This window comes from Molothrus aeneus, chromosome 15 (assembly GCF_037042795.1).
Source record: "Molothrus aeneus isolate 106 chromosome 15, BPBGC_Maene_1.0, whole genome shotgun sequence".
In the NCBI taxonomy this organism is placed as follows: Eukaryota; Metazoa; Chordata; class Aves; order Passeriformes; family Icteridae; genus Molothrus; species Molothrus aeneus.
In genome coordinates, this window is record NC_089660.1 from 15,220,179 (window position 1) to 15,237,725 (window position 17,547).

Below are 17,547 nucleotides of genomic sequence, written 5' to 3' on the forward strand. Positions count from 1 at the left end.
TCTGGGGGCTGTAGGCCCCTCCTAGAGACCCCAGCCCAGCCAGGGCCCACCAGCAGCACCCCTGCCCGAGGGGCCATCCCAGCTCCCTGCTGGCCCTGCCCTGAGGGAACGAGCCTTGCCCTTTGCCAGCGCTTAGAGCAGCTTGCACAGCCTCTGCTTCAGGTCATTGCTCTTGCTGTACCCAAGCTCAGGGTCCCATTTCTTCCTCCCACCCTGAGGTACATAATGCTCAGCTGGGATTACTGCCCTCAAATTTGTTAATTTTATACAGGGATGCTGCCCCCAGCCCAAAAAGCTCCCACAATAAATACACTGAGCAACGGTTTGCCCTGTCAGCCCCAACAGTGCCTGGTAAGTACAAGAGTCCTAGCACCCCTGCTGCTCCAAAGGAGGCCAAAATGTGCCCAGGCCCCTCCTCTCTGCACACACAAGCAGATGCTCACACATAAATTTAATGAGGTTTTATTAAGGCTACAACATTTACACAGCACAGGCTCTACAGCAAAGAACAGAGGGAGGGAAGAGCCCTCAGCCCTCCCCAGGAGAGAGTGGACGGTGTGTGGAGCAAGGACAGCACACCAGCAGGCTCCAGGAAGGCAGCTCCCAGTAGGCCAGGATTCCAGGAGAGGGAGGAAGAAACAGGAGAAATCAGTACTTGGGACGTTTCACCTCAACCCTGGAAGAGAGAGAGGGGCAGGAGAGTGGTGAGGATGCAGGGCAGGCAACTCCACCCCCCCACCTCCAGAGCTCAGCACTATCATCCACACTGTCACACCACAGAAGGTGGGGGGGCCCAGCAGGGACCACTGTACTTACCCATCAGCCTCCAACTTCTTCCTTTTCTCGATGATCTGCAGAGAAAGCACAAAGTCCTGTTACCCTCAGGGCATCTGGCTGCTCACAGCTAGCAGAGGGGCTGGAGGGTGCCAGATACACCTGGGGACAGCTGCAGCCAGGCCAGAGCGAGCTGAGGTGAGCTAATAGGCTGGAGAAGCTTGGCCTGTTTGCCCTTTGCTCCTTTCTGGCCACCACAGACCATTTATTCTCACCTTCCCCAGCCCATCCCATACTGCTCACCCTGCCAGGACAACCCTCCAGCTCTGCCAGCTGGCAAACAGGGAGCCACTAAACATCTCCTGTCCCCTACAATCCCCTATGGATGGCTCCAAACTGATGGTTTTGGGCACATTCCTCTGCTGCACAGCCCAGAGCAAAAAGCCCCAGTCTGGGGCTGCTCCCAGGACAAGGGTCTCAAACAGAGCTCCAGCCACCTCTGCAATACTGAAACCCTGAGCATTTGGCTGATGCTCTGGCAAGGAGCAAACTCAGCTGGTAGGAGCCAGCCCTGGTGCTCACACGCCCACTGGCCATGCCAGGACAGCGAGGACAGGGCTGGGTGGCAGCTCCTGGCACAGCAGCCCCAGCCCAGCCGGGCACTCACGGCGCTGATCTTCTTCCACTGCCGGTCCAGCTCCGCCTTGTCGTTGGTCTCCTTGAAGCGGCGCGTCTTGCGCCCCTCTGACATCTTGATGCCGTACTGGAAGGCGGCCCTGGAGAGGGAGCAAGACATGGCTCAGCACTCACAGGGCATCCTTGGCCTGCCACAGGAAGGGACACATCTCCCCAGCCACGAGCACATGCTCCAGAGCTGGCCTGAGCCCCCGAAGGCAGCGCCTGGGCCAGAGTCTGTCACAGACACATTTAATGAAAAATCCTTTCCTTAGGATTTTTTCTCCTCAGAAGCTGAGAGGCCTCAGGAACAAAATGTAACCAATGGTTATCTGCTGCTGTGGAATGCAACAGGTGCATCTGGGATTGGCCTCATGTGGTTGTTTCTAATTAATGGCCAATCACAGCTGGCTCAGACTGTCCGAGACACAAGCCTTTGTTATCATTTCATTCCTTTTCTATTCTTAGCCAGCCTTCTGATGAAATCCTTTCTTCTATTCTTTTAGTATAGTTTTAATATAATATATATCATAAAATAATAAATCAAGCCTTCTGAAACATGGAGTCAGATCCTCATCTCTTCCCTAATCCTAAACCCCTGTGGACACAGTCACCTGAGTCCTCAAGAGTGACACTAAAAGCAAACCAGGCCCAGGACCCACAGCTCCTCCTCAGGTTCTCACAAGGGAGCCCCCAGCTTGCTTTAAGCTGCCCCAGCACCCAGGCTTGGCCAGCATGGCCATCCCACCCAGAACCCTCACTTGGCCCCTCCTGAGGGCTGCACTTACTTGGGCAGAGCCTCTTTGTTGTTCATGTACTCGCTGTACTCCTCCTGCGTGTCAAAGTCCCAGCGGCCCAGAGGCCCCTTCTTGTTACCCTGCAGGGAGAGAACGACTCAGAGCAGCTCCTCAGTTGCTGGGAGGGCTTCTCACAGAGCCCTGCACACCCAGCCATGAGGCTCCATCTCCCACCAGCCCCAGATCAAGGGCCTTGGCTCCAGATCCCCTCCCCAAGAAGTTCCAGACAGATTTTGTGGAAGAGGAAGACAGAATGAGTAGCATGCCTGTCAACACCTCTGGGTCAAGTGCCAGTGACACCTGTTTGCTCCCCAACACAACAGGGAGCAGATCAGCAAACCCCAAAGCTCACTCAGCACCCAGTTCCAGTGCTGCTTTTTCCCCATGGGATCCTCTCAGCTGGCATTGGTGCCTACTTTGCTGGCTGCTCCTCAAGGCTGGTGCCAACATACCTGATCCATTTTGCTGTAGTCCACCTCCTCATCACTGTCCACAGCCATATCATCCATTCTGGAGAGAAAAAGCAAGGGAAGGGTTCAGAGTGGGTTCATGAGATGGATCAGGACCTTGGAGCTGGTGGGAATCGTGTCTCATGGCCTCAGACCAAACACACTCAGCTCCTGGGCCAGAGGGAAGTGGCCCCAGCTGCAAGCCCTGCAGGTGACCTGTACCACAAGGCATCCAAGGTTGGAAATGCTTCCAGGATGACTCTGCAGGCTGAAAGATGTTCCTCTCCCACTGAGGGAGGCCACAGCTTCACAACCACATGGATTAACTGGGAATCCAGCAGATTCCCAGCTACCTCAGCCTGCCCCTGGCTCTGAGGGGCAGCAGGCTCCAGGCAGCCACCCACAGCAGAGAGCAGCTAAGAAAACCCAAGGGCTTGGGATGGTTTTCCCAGTCAGCTGCTGCCACAGACAAGGCCAGGCCTGCTCCCCAACAAGCAGTGGGGTTGATGTTCAAGTTCTTACTGCCAGAGAACAGCAGCAGCCCCTCAGCACAGCCTGCTCTCACCCCCAGCTCCCCACTGCTCCTTACGTGGCAGGGTAGCACTCAGCATAGCTGTTGGACATGCCAAAGAAGTCTCCCAGCTGCTTCTTGTCTTCTGGCTTCTTCAAAGTGCCAGCAGTTAAGGAAAGCACCACATGAGCTGAGCCTTACAGCTGCAGGCTGGGCACAGCCAGCTGAAAACCCCCTCCTGCCCCAACACAACCAAACCGGGGAGAGCTTTTGTTTGGTGTGGGAGAAGCATTTCCCTGCTACCAGGTGAGGCAGGACAGCCCCCCAGATGTGCCTGTGCCTGCAAGGGCAGCCCAGCCCCACAGCCAGTCAGGCTGGCACAGACAGAAAAGGATATGCCTCTGTTCCCTCCCAGCCAGCAGCTCCAGCAAACTTCTCATTGATGGACTTGATGAGCTCCTTGGCTGAGCCAGGTCCTGGGGTAGAGAAAGCAGCAGGTTACATTTGGGGAGGAGAACAGCTCACTGCACAACACTGGGGCTGGGCAGATCCCTTTGGGACACAGTAACAGGCAGAATAAGCTGCCTCACATTAGGTACAAGAGGAGCAAACCCGTTTGGCACTGATGGGATGGGCTGATCCCAGGAGCCCTGGAATCTTACAACAGTTTGTGTTGGAAGGGATCTTGAAGCCTGTCTTGTTCCAACTCGTTGCCATGGCAGGGACACCTTCCACTATCCCAGGGTGCTCCAAGTCCCGTCCAACCTGGTCTGGACACTTGCAGGGATGGGGCAGCCACAGCTTCTCTGGGCAACCTCTGCCAGGGCCTCCCCAGGCTCATAGGGAAGAATTCCTTCCTAATATCTAATCTACATCTCTCCTCTTTTAGCTCAAAACCATTCCCCCTTGTCCCATCCCTCTCGGATACCCACACCACTTGACTCACCTTTGTCAATGTCTGTGGGCTGCAAAGAAGAGGGAGAGACAGTGTCAATGACACAGAGCTGAACCACAAACCCAGCAGGCTGGTGCCAGTGCTGCCTCGCTTGCTGAGGGACAGGACAGGCATCCAGCCACCCAGCAAGCTCTGGGGACATGCAGAGCTCAGCAGGAGCTGACACTGGCACGTGCAGGGGCACAACCAGAGATACCCAAAGCCCCCCAGTGCTCGTGAAGGACTGTCCCACCTGAGATCTGCCCTTTGTGGGACATCTCAGGTGGGACAGCCCCACAAAGGGCACACCTCAGGTGGGACAGTCCTTCATGAGCAGAGACTCACCTCATCATCAGCCTTGGGCTTCTCAAAGTAGCTGTGCCTCTTCTTCTCCTCCTCACGCTCCCGGTCCCTCTCCCTGTCCCTCTCGCGCTCCCGGTCCCGGTCCCGGTCTCGCTCCCGGTCTCGCTCCCGGTCCCGGTCCCGCTCTCTCTCCCGGTACCTCTCCCGTTCCTTGTCCCGTGGCATCTTGGCAGTGGAGGGAACATAATCCCCAATGTCTTCAAAGATGCTACAAGTGGAAAAGAGCCTGGAGTTACATGTGCTGCAGGAAGAGGCCATAACCACCTCCTTGTCACCTGGAGCACACAGGACCAGCACCAACAGCTAAGGACACCAGATATGGAAGTGGTTTCCACATCTGTCAGAGGTATCACTGCACATCTGCTCCCTTCTGCTGCAGGACCTGAGTTGTATGGTCCAGGGCAACAGTGAGCCCTCACCTGCCTCAAGTCTGAAATCCAAACCAGAGCTTGCCTCCAGCCTTGTCCTACAAACTGTAGGTCCAGCAGCTCCAAACTCAGCCCTCTCTAAATGTGGGGGGTGGGCCAAAAAGCCATTCCCTAAGGGACAGAGCTGTGACCCCATAGCCAGAGAGCAGAGAGGCACTTACTTCATATCAGCTTCAGGAGGCTTCTTCTCATCCAGCTTCCCTGCAAGGACACAAGAGCACTGAGAAGCACATCATCCACTCTGCCCCCTGTGCTGCCCCCTGTCCCTGTCCAGGTTCCAAGCTGCAGGAATGGCAAGCCTGGAGGATGTCACCTCATACCCAGCCCCCCCAGGAAGCCACTGTGTCCCCCCCAAGAGGGGGCATTTCCCCAAGGAACTGGGCCTTCATCAGGAAGAGCAGAGCACCACAAGGTACCCTCCCTCACAGCTCTCATTTCCCAGCAGCCTGTCCAATGTGCTCCTGCCTTCAGGACTCAGCACTCAGAAAATCACTGTTCTCCAAGCCCACTGTCTCATGGCACAGGGGAAAACCACAAACCAGAACACATCCTATTCCCTTGGGATATGCTCCAAGCACTAAAATCCTATTACTTGGTTCCTTTCACCTCCTACCTTTGTCTTTCTTCTTGAGCTTCTTGTTGCGGGTGCCTTGTCTGAGATAGGAGAGGATCTGCGTGAGCTTGCTGATGACGATGTCGTTGGTGGTCAGCGTGGTCTGGGCCTGAAAGGGAAATCCATGAGGAAGCATCCCGCTCCCTTGACAGGAAACCCCTCTCAGAACAACCTGCTCTGGCCAGCTCAGAGCAGTGAGGTGGAGCAGGGGCAGCCCAGCTGGGTACCTCCATGGTGGGGCAGTCGGCCTTGCTGCGGATCAGCGTGGTGGGGATGTCGGTGTCGGCGTATTCATCATCCAGATCCACCACGTAGGCCATCCTGCCCGGCAGGAACAGCTCGTTCCGCTCGTACGTCTTGTTCTTGAACAGGATACGGTAAATGTTGCGGCCTGGGCAGAAGGAAAAGTGTGGGAAAGCAGAGGATAAGGCCAAAGTGAACCATCTTTAGTTTATCAGCAATATGAGATCACGTCCTAAGTACACACTTCCTTCAGTCCTCAAATTCAGGAATCTCCCCCTCCAATGGTTTTCATTCCTACATTCACCCTCCAGGATTTCTCCTGCATTCACAGCACAGACAAGGTGGGGAACAGCCACATCAACACAGTCTTACCCAGCCGGGTCTTAAATTCAATTTTGTTCTCAGGATCTTCATCTTTCCTAAACAGAAACAGAAACCAGAAGTATTAGAGCCAAGTGAATGGCTCCTCTGCATCCTCCTCTCTGGCAAGCAGCTGCACTCAGGAATGCCAAATACTCAATCACTCACTTAGTTTCTTTCTGGGGCTTCTCCATCATTTCCTCCTCTTCCTTCTCCTTGCTGGCAATCTCAGCTCGTACCTAGATGCAGAGCAAATCCACACATTACAGCCCAACCCATGCTACTGCTGCCCTTCTGTGAGCCCCATCAGATCCCCAGCCCTGCAGCAACCCTTCCCAGGAAGGGAAATCCACACTGCCAGGACCAAGTGGTAACACCCAGCCTGTGTGTCTGAGAGACAGGCCAAGAGCAGCACTGTGATATCTGCACTCACCTTCTGCAACAGGGCAAAGTCCAGACCCTTCACCAAGTGAGTGTGCTCCATGTCACCACCCAAGAACTTGGACTCCTGGATCAACTGTCTCCTCTTCTCTGCAGCAGATTTATCCCTGTGCAATGAGAGCAGAGGCAGGTGAGGGCCAGCCCCCCCAGCCCAGCCTGGCCAGCCCAGCCCCCAGCACAGCCCACGTACGCCTCGGCCGTGGGCCCCACAGCCCTGTAGTTGGCTGTGGTGCTGATCAGCTCTGTCTCCTCGTAGTCCTTGTTCACTCCATCCCTCCTCTCCTTGGCTCGGTCCCGGTACTTCTCGGCCAGCTCCCTCTCGCGCTCGATCTCCTGCTGCCGCAGCTTGGCGTAGTAACTGTGGGTGGGACACAGCTCAGGGTTAACAGTGACCTGCTCGTGTCCTTGGGGTCAGCTAACAGCCCTGAGGCCTCACACACACCCACTCTGCTCCCAGTCCCTCCCCAGAAATGCACTACAGCACCATGGGACACAACAGGTCTGGAGGAAACTGCTGTACTGAGGAGCTCCGTCCTCCCTTCCAAAGGGAAGGGGTCCAGTGCAGTCCTGCTGTGCAGACATGTCCCAAAGCACACAGGGAGCAGTGCAAGGTCCCACCACTGCCCTGCTCTCCCAGACAGCCACAGGGCCTCTCCTGCTTCTTCTGAACGTGAAGCTTCAGCCCCATCCTACTGCTGCCCATCCACAGCTGTTCCCATAAGCAGTGACAGTTCCTCAGCCTGAACTCTTCTCCAAAGCTTTTGAATAATCCATTCAAGGCCCTCTTTGGGAGCACAAGAGACCAGAACTGCTTCCACTGGCAGGACATGATGCATAATGACAAGTCCTGCTGCCTCTCTTTCCCCACTTACCTTTTCTTCTTCCTCCTGCGAGCAGCTGGATCTTCATCCTCGTTGTACTCCCGGGGCATCCTGGAAAAGGGTGAAAAAACACATGTACAGAGCCACATGGGTGACAGATGAACAGAACAGTCCCTCAGAACAGCACAGCACTGACGTGCTCTGAGATGGAACAGAACAGTCTTTCACCCTTAATTTCCCCCTAATTCTACACTGTCAGCAGGGAGAGGAAGGGAAAAGACTGATTTTCACTGAACCAAACCTGCCTCCTGCACAAAGTGTCTTAACAGCCACGAAGCCTCGCTCTTTTTTTTACAGCAGCCCTGACCCACCTGCTTCCCCCCTTCCCACACTCACTGGCAAAAGGCCCTGTAGATATTTCCCTGCAGAGTGCAGGGGAGAGGGTCAGCTGGGCCCAGAGCCCCAGAGGGAAAGGGATTGTCCCATGGACCTGTGAAACAGAGCCCTACTCACTCATGGTGGCGAGATTTGGAGGGTGGCGCAGATGTTGGCGCAGCCCGCGGGGTCATGAGAAGCTTCCTGAAGTCTTCATTGGTCAGCTTGGACCTGCAAGGGAGGGAAGGAACAAAAACCATCACTCCCAAAGAGCTCTGGAGGAGGAGCAGGTCCTGTGTGACCAACATGGGCACCAGGTACCCGTGGAGAGGGCCCAAAGGCTGGAGTGACTTCCATGGGAACTGCCCTGGGGTCCCTCAGTGCAGCCCAGGGCCCCAGGGCTGTACTCACTGGTGGAAGGAGTGCGAGTCGTCCACATCGTGGCCCTCGGGGGCCAGGGGGTTGGAGAACGGCTCATCTGGGGACAGGAGAGAGAGAGCTCAGGCACTGCCTGCACAGCTTCACACCCTCCCAGGAGCCACGAAGGGAGCGGAGTCCGTCTGTGGCTCCGAGCTGGATCCCAGCCCGAGCTCACCCGGGCCGGCCTGCACAGGACACGGGGGTCCCGGTGCCACTGCCAGCCCCGCAGCCCCGCGGCTCTGTGCCTTCTAGGGGGTGTCCCAGGGCCCCCCCGAGGGTGTCCCGTCCCCCGCACCCCGGGACTGCCCCTGCATCCTCTCCAGGGCCCGAAACACCGTTCGGCCCCACTCCCGGGGTGCCCCGGTGCCAATCCCCGTGCTGAGGCCCATCCCCGCCGCACCCCCGCCTAGCTCCTCACCCTGGGCTGCCCAAGGGTCCCGCGGGGTCCCTGCCCGGCCCCGCGGGATGTGGCCGCAGCCCGTCCCCCCGCAGAGCCGCCCCTCGCACCGGCCCGGGGATCCCGGGGGCAGGCTGGGCCTACACTGCCCCCCACCGGGCCGCTGCCGCCCGCCCTGCCACAACCACCGCGACAGCCCCGCGCGAGCCAAGTGTCGGGGCCCGGGGGTGTCCGGGAATGCCCCGTGTGCCGTGTCCCTGTCCCCGAACTCACTGTCGCGGTCCGGCATCGCTGCGCTCCCAGCTCCGCTGCGCGACCCTTCCGCTCTGCGCGGCCCTCCCAGCGCACCCCGCGGCCGCCGCTCCCATTGGTGGGTGTGATCACAGCGAGCGCTCCCATTGGCGGGTGTGATCACAGCGAGCACTCCCATTGGTGGACGTGCCGCAGCGGGCGCTGCGATTGGCGGAGGCGCCGAGGTCCCGCCCCCGCTGTTGTCCGGGCAGGGAAGATGGCGGCGGCCGCTGTGAAGAGCATCGGGGGCAGGCTGGGCCTGGGGCTGAAGGAGCTCCGCATCCACCTGTGCCAGCGCTCCCCCAGCAGCCGCGGCGTCAGGTCAGCGCGGGGATGGGCCGGGCCGGGGCCGGGGGCGCTCCTCCAGGGGAGCGAGACACCCCCGGGCTGAGCCAGAGAGACCCGCCGCTCCTCATTCCCTCCGCAGGGAATTCATCGAGCAGCACTACGTGACCCTGAAGAAGGCAAATCCCGACTTCCCCATCCTGATCCGCGAGTGCTCCGGTATCCAGCCCAAGCTCTGGGCTCGGTACGGTGAGTAGGGGGTGCCCGCCGGGAAACACCACCGGATTATCAGGGCATGGTTGGGGCTGGAAGGGACCTCAGGGACCGTCAGTATTTATGACTCTTTAAGCGCAGGTTTCCCAGTGTGAGCACACAGACCAGGGGAGTCTCATGTGTCTGGGTGGGACTGGCAGGGAAATGGAGCCCGGGGTCAGCCCAGGTTGGGGCAGCTGTAGGAAGAGTTTTTAGGCTGCTTTCCTGAGGAGAGCACCTTGCTGGGACGAGGCTGAAGGCCACAGGGTTGCTCTTGGATGTGTGTCTGCCCAGGCAGAGCTAACAAAAGGAGACTGGGAAAGGTGTTGAGCTGCCTTGAGTTCTTTCCAAGAGAACAGAGGAGAATAAGAAGGTGGAAATGATAACTTGGGCATGTGGAAGAACACTGGGATGTGGTGATGGGAGCCTGGGCTGTGACATCAGTGCCTTGCAGCAGGAAAGGATGCACACACCTGCCCCCTCTCAGTCTGCCTGTTTTCCCACAGAGTTTGGGAAGGAGAAGAGCATCCCACTGAGCAACCTGAGTGTGGATGAAGTGGGGAAGGCCCTGGAGAGCGTCGTGAAAGGCCATGCATGACAACAGACAGGAAGTACACACCTGCTGGAGACTCAACTGATTAATGTCAAAGATGTATCTTTAATTTATCAATTCATAAACACAATGTGCTTACCTTGAGCTTGGTGGTGGCTGAGAGCCCAAGGAATGGCTGATGCAGCCCTTCAGCCCTCCCTGGCACAGGAGAATCTGCCTGGGCTGCAGCTCAGCTCCGCCCCTGCTCCAGGCTCTGGGGGACACCAGGCTGGTGCTTACTGGGTGGTGACAAGAACCAGCCCCCCATGCAGCCAGCACTGGGCACATCAGAGCCCTGAACATCCCTTGGGAAGCTGGGCACTGGGGTGAGCAGTTTATTCCTCCCCTGGCACTTCAGAGGAGGTAAGGGAGAAGGTGAGGCCTAGGAGGAGGCAGCCAGTGTGGCCTGGCAGGCACTGAGGGCTCCTGGGGGCTGCCTGACCATGTCCAGCAGTGCCTGTGCCCGCTCCTGCAGCTCTGGGGTGCTCTGGTGCTGCTCCAGGGCCTGGTGCCCACCTTGCCTGGTGAACTCAGCAGCAGCCTGTGTGAGAGGAGAGGGTGAGAGCTGGCTGGGTGCTGCAGCTGATCACCTCTGCCCAAGCCACCACATCCCAGGGCTGAAGGAATTCCCCAGAGCCCTCCCAGAGCTGCATTCCCAATCCAGGTAAACCCCACCATGCTGGTGGTTGGCTGGGAAGGACTTTAAAAGCCCCTCTCATTCCCACCCCCTGCTATGGGCAGGGCCACCTTCCACCAAGTGCTCCAGACCTCATCCAGCCTGGCCTTGGACATCCAGGGATGGGCATCCAGCTGCTCTGGGCACCCTGAGCCAGGGCCTGCCCACCTCACAGAGAATTCATTCCTGTGAGCTGCAGCAAGTGGAGCAACCTCAGCAGGAGCAAAAGAAAACTTGGGGTAGAAACAACCTGCCCCAATACCAGTCCTTGCCAGTAAGAAAGGAACTCTGCAGATACAAGAAGGGCTTCCACCCACCCTGTGCATAACAGTGTCCCTTTGGGCAGGGGCCTGGCTGCTGGGGGGTGGAGGGCAGTGTGGCAGTCACTGAGGGCACTGTGACTCAGATTATGACAATAATCCCCCTCCACAACAACAACAACCCCCAGAGTAATCATTTCCCATCCCCTCTACAATCCTGCCCCCTGAGCTCTCACCTCTGGGCAGTGCAGGAAGAGGAGGTGCAGCAGCTCCAGGCACTGCCCCACGGCCTCAGGGTCAGGCAGTGTGAGCAGGGGCAGGAGCTGGGCCAGGAGGGGCTGCTGGAGCAGCTGCTGGCACTGGAACTGTCCCTTCTCTGCCACGTTGCACAGCACAGTCAGGACCTGTGGGAGGGACAGGAGGGAGCAGTGAATGCTCCATGGGCACATTCCTGACAGGCTTGGGAGGGCTCCCAACCACTCCCCATGCCATGGAGGTGTGCAGTGGTTTGGGTTAGAAGGGACCTTAAAGCTCACCCAGCCCAACCCCTGCCATGGCCAGGAACACCTTCCACCATCCCAGGCTGCTCCAAGCCCCATCCCTTCTCTAGGCAACCTGTGCCAGGGCCTCACCACTCTAACAGCAAAGAGTTCTTCCAATGTCCCATCTAACCCTGCCCTCTCAGGGTGAAACCATTCCTAGTTTTGTCACTCATGCCCTTGCCTGAAGTCCCTCTCCACCTTTCTTTCTTGTCCTGCCAGGTGCTTGCCCACAGCCAAGTGCCCACCAAACCACTGGATTTGGGAAGCCTTCTCCACACCCACCCAAGGCACTGTTCATCCCCATGCCAGGCAGACCCAGCCTCGCCACCCACTCCTGCCAGAGTCCCCAGTCTCCTAAAGCTTTGGAGCCTTCCAAAGCAAAGGCAGGAGCCTTCCCAGACCTGCTCTGAGATGGCCCCAAGCTAACACCTCCCTTGGGACCACCCTTATGCTGGGACAAGGCTCTGCCAAGGGCACACCCAGCTGGAGTGGCTCCAGGGGAGGTGGAGACCTCCTGCCAAGCTGTCACTGCTGCCCCATCCACCCCCCAGCTCCAGCACTGGCAGGGTGGGATTCATGTTCCTGACACTCCAGCGCTCCCCCAGCATTGCCAATGCCTGGGGCAGGGTTTACCAGCACTGTGCCCATCTGGGAACACGTCAGGAGCTGCAGCAGGGCTGGCAGCAGGTCCAGGGACAGAAGAGCGGAGCAGCAGGAGGGATCATCGGCTGGGTGGGCACAGAAGGAACAGGTGAACAAAACCAGGGCGGTGCCAGCAGTGCCCAGCTGTGCCAGCAGCTGTGGGACACTGACCTGTGAGGTTGTTGAGCAGCCACAGGCACTCGTGGATGAGGAAGGGGTGCTGCTGCAGGAAGCACTGCAGGATGAGGAACAGGGCGATGAGCAGCCGTCTGTCCAGGCCCTGGCAGTCTGTCTGTGCCAGCAGGTTACTGAGACACCGCAGCACGGGGCACACCAGCTGTGACACAGGGACACAGCAGGGCTTTAGCTGAGCAGTGTCCCCACAGCCAGGCTGAGAACAGCCAGCCCCCTGCCCACCTCTCACCAGCTCCAGGCCCTCGGGAGCCTCCTGGGGGATTTGGGCAGCCAGGTCGAGCAGGAGCGAGGTGAGCGCGGGCACGGCCCCCAGGGCCAGCAACAGCTCATTGTCCTTGTGCCTGCACAGGGAGGGACAGTGCAGTGCCTTGGAGCTTGGAGAGGGGAGACTGCCACATCCCCTCACCAAACAGCAGGGCCTGGGAATTCAGAGTGCTCTCCTGAACCACCACAGGGCTTATTTCATGTTGGAACAGTGACTTATTGCACATTGGAATAGCAGGTTTTTTCCTGAGTTTATGAGAAAATTTAAAAGCCCATAAAAAACAGATTCACTGGAATTATCTGTGTGGGTCTGGGAACAGCCCTGACCCTTGAGCATCATTCCCTACTCATTCCCTGGCTCCAGTGGCAGGCAGGGATTGCTGGCACAGCCCAGATGGGTGGCCCTGGGCCAGCCCCACAGTGTGAGGATTCAGGGAGCTTGCCTTGGGAAGGGTGGGGGACAACTCCAGGCATGGGAAAGCAATCTGGGGGCATTTCAGAGGACTAGACACAGCCTCCTCAGGTTCATCCCCCTTTACCACCCTGTAAAAGAGCTCAGTGATCCTGCAAACAGCTCAGACAGGAGAGCTGGGACACCCAGGCTGGCTGGGGAATTCTTTCCCAAGGGAAAAGGGGAGGCAGTCCAGATCCCCTCACAGGACCATGAGCCTTCATGCCTCGGTTTGCCTGCCCCCAGGGAACTCAAAATGAGGAGAAAACTGCATTTACCTACAAATGATGTAGTAGAGACACCAGGCAAACTCCACAGCTGCTCCCGTGGCAGCCTTGAGGCCAGAGCAGACCAGCTGGAGCATGTGCTGGGGGAGAGCAGAGTCCAGGACCAGCCTGGGGACAGAGAGCAGAGTTAATGGAGGCACGGGCTGGAGCACAGGCAGGACACCAACAGGGAGACACAAACCCCGAGCAGGGAGCTGCTGTAGCCATCCTGGGGGCCACAGGATCAAAGCACATACCTGGAAGGGACTCTGAGCCAAGGGCTGTGGCCTTGGGCCCTCCCTGTCCATGGCAGGGCCTGGGGACACTCAGGACACTCTGATTGGGGTCACATTTTTGGCACTGGGGGCTGTCAAGTTGATCTTTTCCTTTGCAAGAGGAACAGAGCCAGAATTCCCTGCAAGCCTTCCCTGCTCCATGCTGGCCTTTACTGAAATACCAGAGCTGTCTGCTCAGATGAGGCTGAGGGAAAGGAGCCAAGCCCTGCTCCCTGATCTGCATCAAAACTTGCACAGTTCTGGCAGGATTGTGCCCTGAACTATGAATGTCACTGGGGTGGGGAAGGCCTCGTGTCCCCAGCACACAAATACCACTGGAGGCCCCAGGGCCTGTCCTGGTGCAGGGTGCAGAGGCTCAGACTCACGGGATGATGTCTGTGGGTGCTTCCTTGGCTTGGAGGAGCTGTGAGAGGACATAGCCCACACCTTCCAGCACTGCCTCGTAAGGGGACTGCAACAAAGAGAACAGAGCTGATCCCTCCTGGCAGAGCTGATCCCCCCCCCCACTCTGGCAGAGCTGATCCCCCCCCACTCTGGCAGAGCTGATCCCCCCCTCCCCTCTGGCAGAGCTGATCCCCCCACTCTGGCAGAGCCGATCCCCCCACTCTGGCAGAGCCGATCCCCCCCACTCTGGCAGAGCCGATCCCCCCCCACTCTGGCAGAGCCGATCCCCCCCCACTCTGGCAGAGCCAGGGCCCCAGGGTGCCAGCCAAACCCAGCTGAGTGGCACAGCCCTGCTGTGCTTGGAGAAGAGAGGGCACACAGAGGACCAGGAGGGACACAGGAACCTGTGGCCACACCAGAGCTGAGCTGTTCCCCTCCCCACATTCACTGGGCTTAGCCCAAATGCAGCTTAAGTCCTGGTTTGAGCATCTGGACCTGCAAACCACAGCCCTGCTGGACCCAGGCCAGGCAGAGGGGACAGGGCTCCCCGTGCTACAGACTGTACCAGGCAGCCACTGGATGAGGGGATTCAGCTGGAGAAGAGCCCAAGGTGCTGAGCTGAGCCCTGAGAATGAGCACAGGGAGCCCACAAGTGACCCTCAGGCTGGTGGGAACAGCTCCCTGCAGTTTCCCCAGAGCTGGAAGGAGGGCTGGTAACTCAGGGCTGTCAGCCAGAAAAGTCTCTCCAGGGCACAGCAGAAACGTGGCTGAGCTGTTTCACCCACCTGGATGCAGGATGCCAGCACTGGAATAATGCCCTGAGGCAGCAGCTGCTTCCTCCCAGCCTCACTTTCTACTACGAGGTTCCCCAGTGTGTACAAACACAGCTCCTGCAAGGACACAGCAGAGCAGGAGGTGACCCCTGGGCAGGCAGCAGAGCCCCAGGCCCCACACACTGGCCTGAGCAGGGCAGGAGCTGCCCTTGCAGGGCCAAACACAGATGGATGCTGCTGCACTCTCCAGCCACCCCCTTCCCAGCTCCATCACCTCCAGTTCATTCTTCTTCTGTCTGGCTGAAGCTGGGATCTGATCACTCCCACTGTGGAGGTTTTTCAGGATGACATTTCCCCGGCTCTCCTGGAGCCTGCCTTTGTGCTGCACTCAAATGGGATCAGCAGTGGGGTCACTGCCCACCTCCCTCCTGAGCTCTGAGCCTGTCTGCTTCCCCATGGAGAAGCTGGAAAACACCTGGCCAACCCACAGCTACTGCAGCTGTTTGCTCCTTCCCAGATCAAGCTGCACAGAGTGGAACCACAGGCACTCTATCTACTCTTATCCTTTCTTTCTTTTCCTTATATATTTTCTTAAGTGATATCTTTGTACTTCTATATTGTGTCATTTCTACAGATAACAATCAAAATGGTTACATACCTCCTTTCTATTGCAAATTGTTCTAGAATAAACCTACCATAGATATAGATAAATATAGATATATACATACACATATATAGATATATATACATATATGCATATATATGTATATATATACACATATATGTATATACATACACATATATGTACATAAACATGGGTCACTCAGTGTGGTTCCACTCTAATCCAACCCAAGGGATCTGTGATAAACAAGAACAACAACAACTACCCCAGCTCAGGGCAGGTTGTAACACCTGGGCACTGGGAACAGTCCTGCTCTGAGGGTGAGGCTGTGATGCCAAAAGATTTTTGCTTCCAGAGGGCCCCTCCTGAGCAGCTCCCACATGAGTCACGTGTGACCAGCAGAGACCAACACCAAGCACCCCAAAGGATTCCCAGGTGGGAATGGATCTCCCATGGACCTCACCGTGAGCTCCAGGCTGTGTCCCGACAGGTAGGTGAGCAGGTAGGAGGTGACAGGCAGGCACGCCTCGGCCACAGCAGGGACACTGGAGTGGGACAGCTCGTGCAGACAGCGCGCAGCCTCCAGCTGCAGCTCAGCCAGGCTGCTGGTGAAGAGCCCGGTGAGCGTCCGGATGCTGCCGTCCAACCTGGGGACACAAAGGCTGCTGTCACCTCCCAGCTCAGCCACCCAAGCACAGGGACACGGGGCCCCTCAGGACCCCTGGTAAGAGGCACAGCAGGCCTGGCTGACCTGACAAACTTCTGCTGAGTGTCCTCATTCTGCAGAGCCCAGCGGAGGCGGCTGAGCCATCGCCTCCTGTCCTCCGAACCCCTCTGCATACCCCTGAGCAGCTCCAGAACCTGCCCAGGGAATTCAGAGGTGGCTGAGCTGCCAGCACTGCCAGCATTAAGATTGCACCCCGTAAATCCTTGAGGCAAAGGAGCCCAGGGCATAAAGATGGGCACAAGGAGCCTTAACTGTGCCTGGCAGTGAACCAGAACCATTCCCAAACCCAGCCCTGCCCAGCCTCCTTCACATGGTGAGTCTGGGGAAGAGCATGTGAGAAAGTCAGGTTCTTCACCTCATCCTCTGAGAGCGGGTCTGGCACGACATCTGCTCCATCCTGTGTCCCCTCCTGGGCGGCGCTGTCCTCCCGCAGGAGCCGCTTGCTGACCAGCTGCTCCTGCCGCCGGGCCCTGCGGAGAGCTGCAGGGCACCAGGGCCCCAGTTACACCTGCCCGGGCAGGACACTCCTCCCAGCCCCCCAGGGGCATCACTCCTCCCTTAATCCCGGGAGGAGCCGCCCATTCCTCCCTGTGCAAGCCTGGAAGGGATGCATGGGCAGGGCTGCACTTGGAGCTGGGCTGAGGGTCAGGCACACAAAGTGTGAAGGCACCTCTGGGATAAGGGGCAGGAACACGGGGCCAGCTGGAGGGACCTGAGGCTGGATTTCACACAGGATCAGAAAATCATTAAAGTTGGAAAAGACGGGCAGGATCATCAACTCCAGCCTTCAGCTGAACACCACCATGGCCACTAAGCCATGCCCTAACTGCCCCATCTACTTGTTTTTGGAAAACACCTCCAGGAACGGCGACTCCACCTGTTCCAATGCCTGACCACCCTTCTGATGAAGAAATTTTCCTTAATATCCAACCTGAACCTCCCCAGCCCAGCCTGAGGCCGTTCCTCTCCTCCTGTCCCTGTTCCCTGGGAGCAGGACCGACCTCCCCTCCTGTCCCCTCCTGTCAGGAGTTCTGCAGAGCCACAAGGTCCCCCCTGAGCCTCCTTTGCTCCAGGCTGAGGCCTTGGAAAACCCAAACAGTGGGGGGATGTGGGAGAAACGGGGAATTCGTGGCAGAAACGGGGAAATTCGTGGCAGAAACCCCAAGGGTTAAAGCCTGAAGCTGTAAAACGCTTCCCTGGGCGGGCAGCGGCGCCGCTCACCCCGCGCATCCCGCGGGGCGGGGATGGGGAGGGCAAGGGCTGAGCTGGGGGTCCCTCCCACGGCCGGGGGACCCCGCACACCCCCGGCAGTGCCCGCAGTGCCCGGCCGGACCTGCCTCTCGCTCCCGCCGCCGCACCCGCAGCTCCTCCGCGCTGTGCCCGCCGCGCCGGGCCCGCCGCCGGCCCCACATGGCGGAGCGGGAGGAG

The 17,547-nt window shown here is 58.2% G+C and overlaps 3 protein-coding genes across 5 annotated transcripts; 1 reads left to right on the plus strand and 2 right to left on the minus strand.

Annotated features, from left to right (window-relative positions):
- Positions 1-446: 446 nt before the first annotated feature.
- IK (IK cytokine) lies at positions 447-8,972 on the minus strand. Its single transcript, XM_066559926.1, has 20 exons — positions 8,875-8,972; positions 8,196-8,262; positions 7,923-8,015; positions 7,461-7,520; positions 6,779-6,946; positions 6,581-6,695; positions 6,316-6,386; positions 6,160-6,206; positions 5,772-5,935; positions 5,545-5,653; positions 5,093-5,132; positions 4,486-4,711; positions 4,153-4,171; positions 3,604-3,682; positions 3,285-3,365; positions 2,699-2,756; positions 2,238-2,326; positions 1,442-1,550; positions 817-851; positions 447-676 (listed from the first exon to the last, which is right to left on the minus strand). The coding sequence occupies exons 1-20, from the start codon at positions 8,888-8,890 to the stop codon at positions 649-651; spliced, it is 1,674 nt and encodes a 557-aa protein (XP_066416023.1). The 5' UTR covers positions 8,891-8,972; the 3' UTR covers positions 447-648.
- A 115-nt stretch (positions 8,973-9,087) lies between these two features.
- NDUFA2 (NADH:ubiquinone oxidoreductase subunit A2) lies at positions 9,088-10,126 on the plus strand. Of its 2 annotated transcripts, none has more exons than XM_066560046.1 (3): positions 9,088-9,213; positions 9,320-9,426; positions 9,936-10,126. In XM_066560046.1, exons 1-3 carry the CDS (start codon positions 9,110-9,112, stop codon positions 10,025-10,027), a joined length of 303 nt encoding a protein of 100 aa, XP_066416143.1. In that variant the 5' UTR covers positions 9,088-9,109; the 3' UTR covers positions 10,028-10,126. The 2 variants fall into 2 exon arrangements, with proteins under 2 accessions (XP_066416143.1, XP_066416144.1); XM_066560047.1 differs by having other exon boundaries at positions 9,320-9,421.
- Positions 10,068-17,538, minus strand: TMCO6 (transmembrane and coiled-coil domains 6). Of its 2 annotated transcripts, XM_066560044.1 has the most exons (12): positions 17,453-17,538; positions 16,475-16,599; positions 16,144-16,253; positions 15,856-16,039; positions 14,783-14,887; positions 13,979-14,064; positions 13,330-13,446; positions 12,566-12,677; positions 12,313-12,478; positions 12,133-12,227; positions 11,194-11,361; positions 10,068-10,562 (listed from the first exon to the last, which is right to left on the minus strand). In XM_066560044.1, exons 1-12 carry the CDS (start codon positions 17,529-17,531, stop codon positions 10,404-10,406), a joined length of 1,506 nt encoding a protein of 501 aa, XP_066416141.1. In that variant the 5' UTR covers positions 17,532-17,538; the 3' UTR covers positions 10,068-10,403. The 2 variants fall into 2 exon arrangements, with proteins under 2 accessions (XP_066416141.1, XP_066416142.1); XM_066560045.1 differs by lacking the exon at positions 16,144-16,253.
- Positions 17,539-17,547: the final 9 nt, after the last annotated feature.

Coding starts and splice junctions, on each gene's coding strand:
- IK (XM_066559926.1), bottom strand. Junction 2,757..3,284: donor GCTGAGTGCTACCCTGCCAC/GTAAGGAGCAGT, acceptor TTTTCTCTCCAG/AATGGATGATATGGCTGTGG. Junction 852..1,441: donor AGTGGAAGAAGATCAGCGCC/GTGAGTGCCCGG, acceptor CTTTCTCTGCAG/ATCATCGAGAAAAGGAAGAA.
- NDUFA2 (XM_066560046.1), top strand. CDS start 9,110: ATGGCGGCGGCCGCTGTGAAGAGCATCGGGGGCAGGCTGGGCCTGGGG. Junction 9,214..9,319: donor CCCAGCAGCCGCGGCGTCAG/GTCAGCGCGGGG, acceptor TTCCCTCCGCAG/GGAATTCATCGAGCAGCACT. Junction 9,427..9,935: donor CAAGCTCTGGGCTCGGTACG/GTGAGTAGGGGG, acceptor GTTTTCCCACAG/AGTTTGGGAAGGAGAAGAGC.
- TMCO6 (XM_066560044.1), bottom strand. CDS start 17,531: ATGTGGGGCCGGCGGCGGGCCCGGCGCGGCGGGCACAGCGCGGAGGAG. Junction 13,447..13,978: donor GCACCCACAGACATCATCCC/GTGAGTCTGAGC, acceptor CTCTGTCCCCAG/GCTGGTCCTGGACTCTGCTC. Junction 11,362..12,132: donor CCCAGATGGGCACAGTGCTG/GTAAACCCTGCC, acceptor TCCCTCCCACAG/GTCCTGACTGTGCTGTGCAA.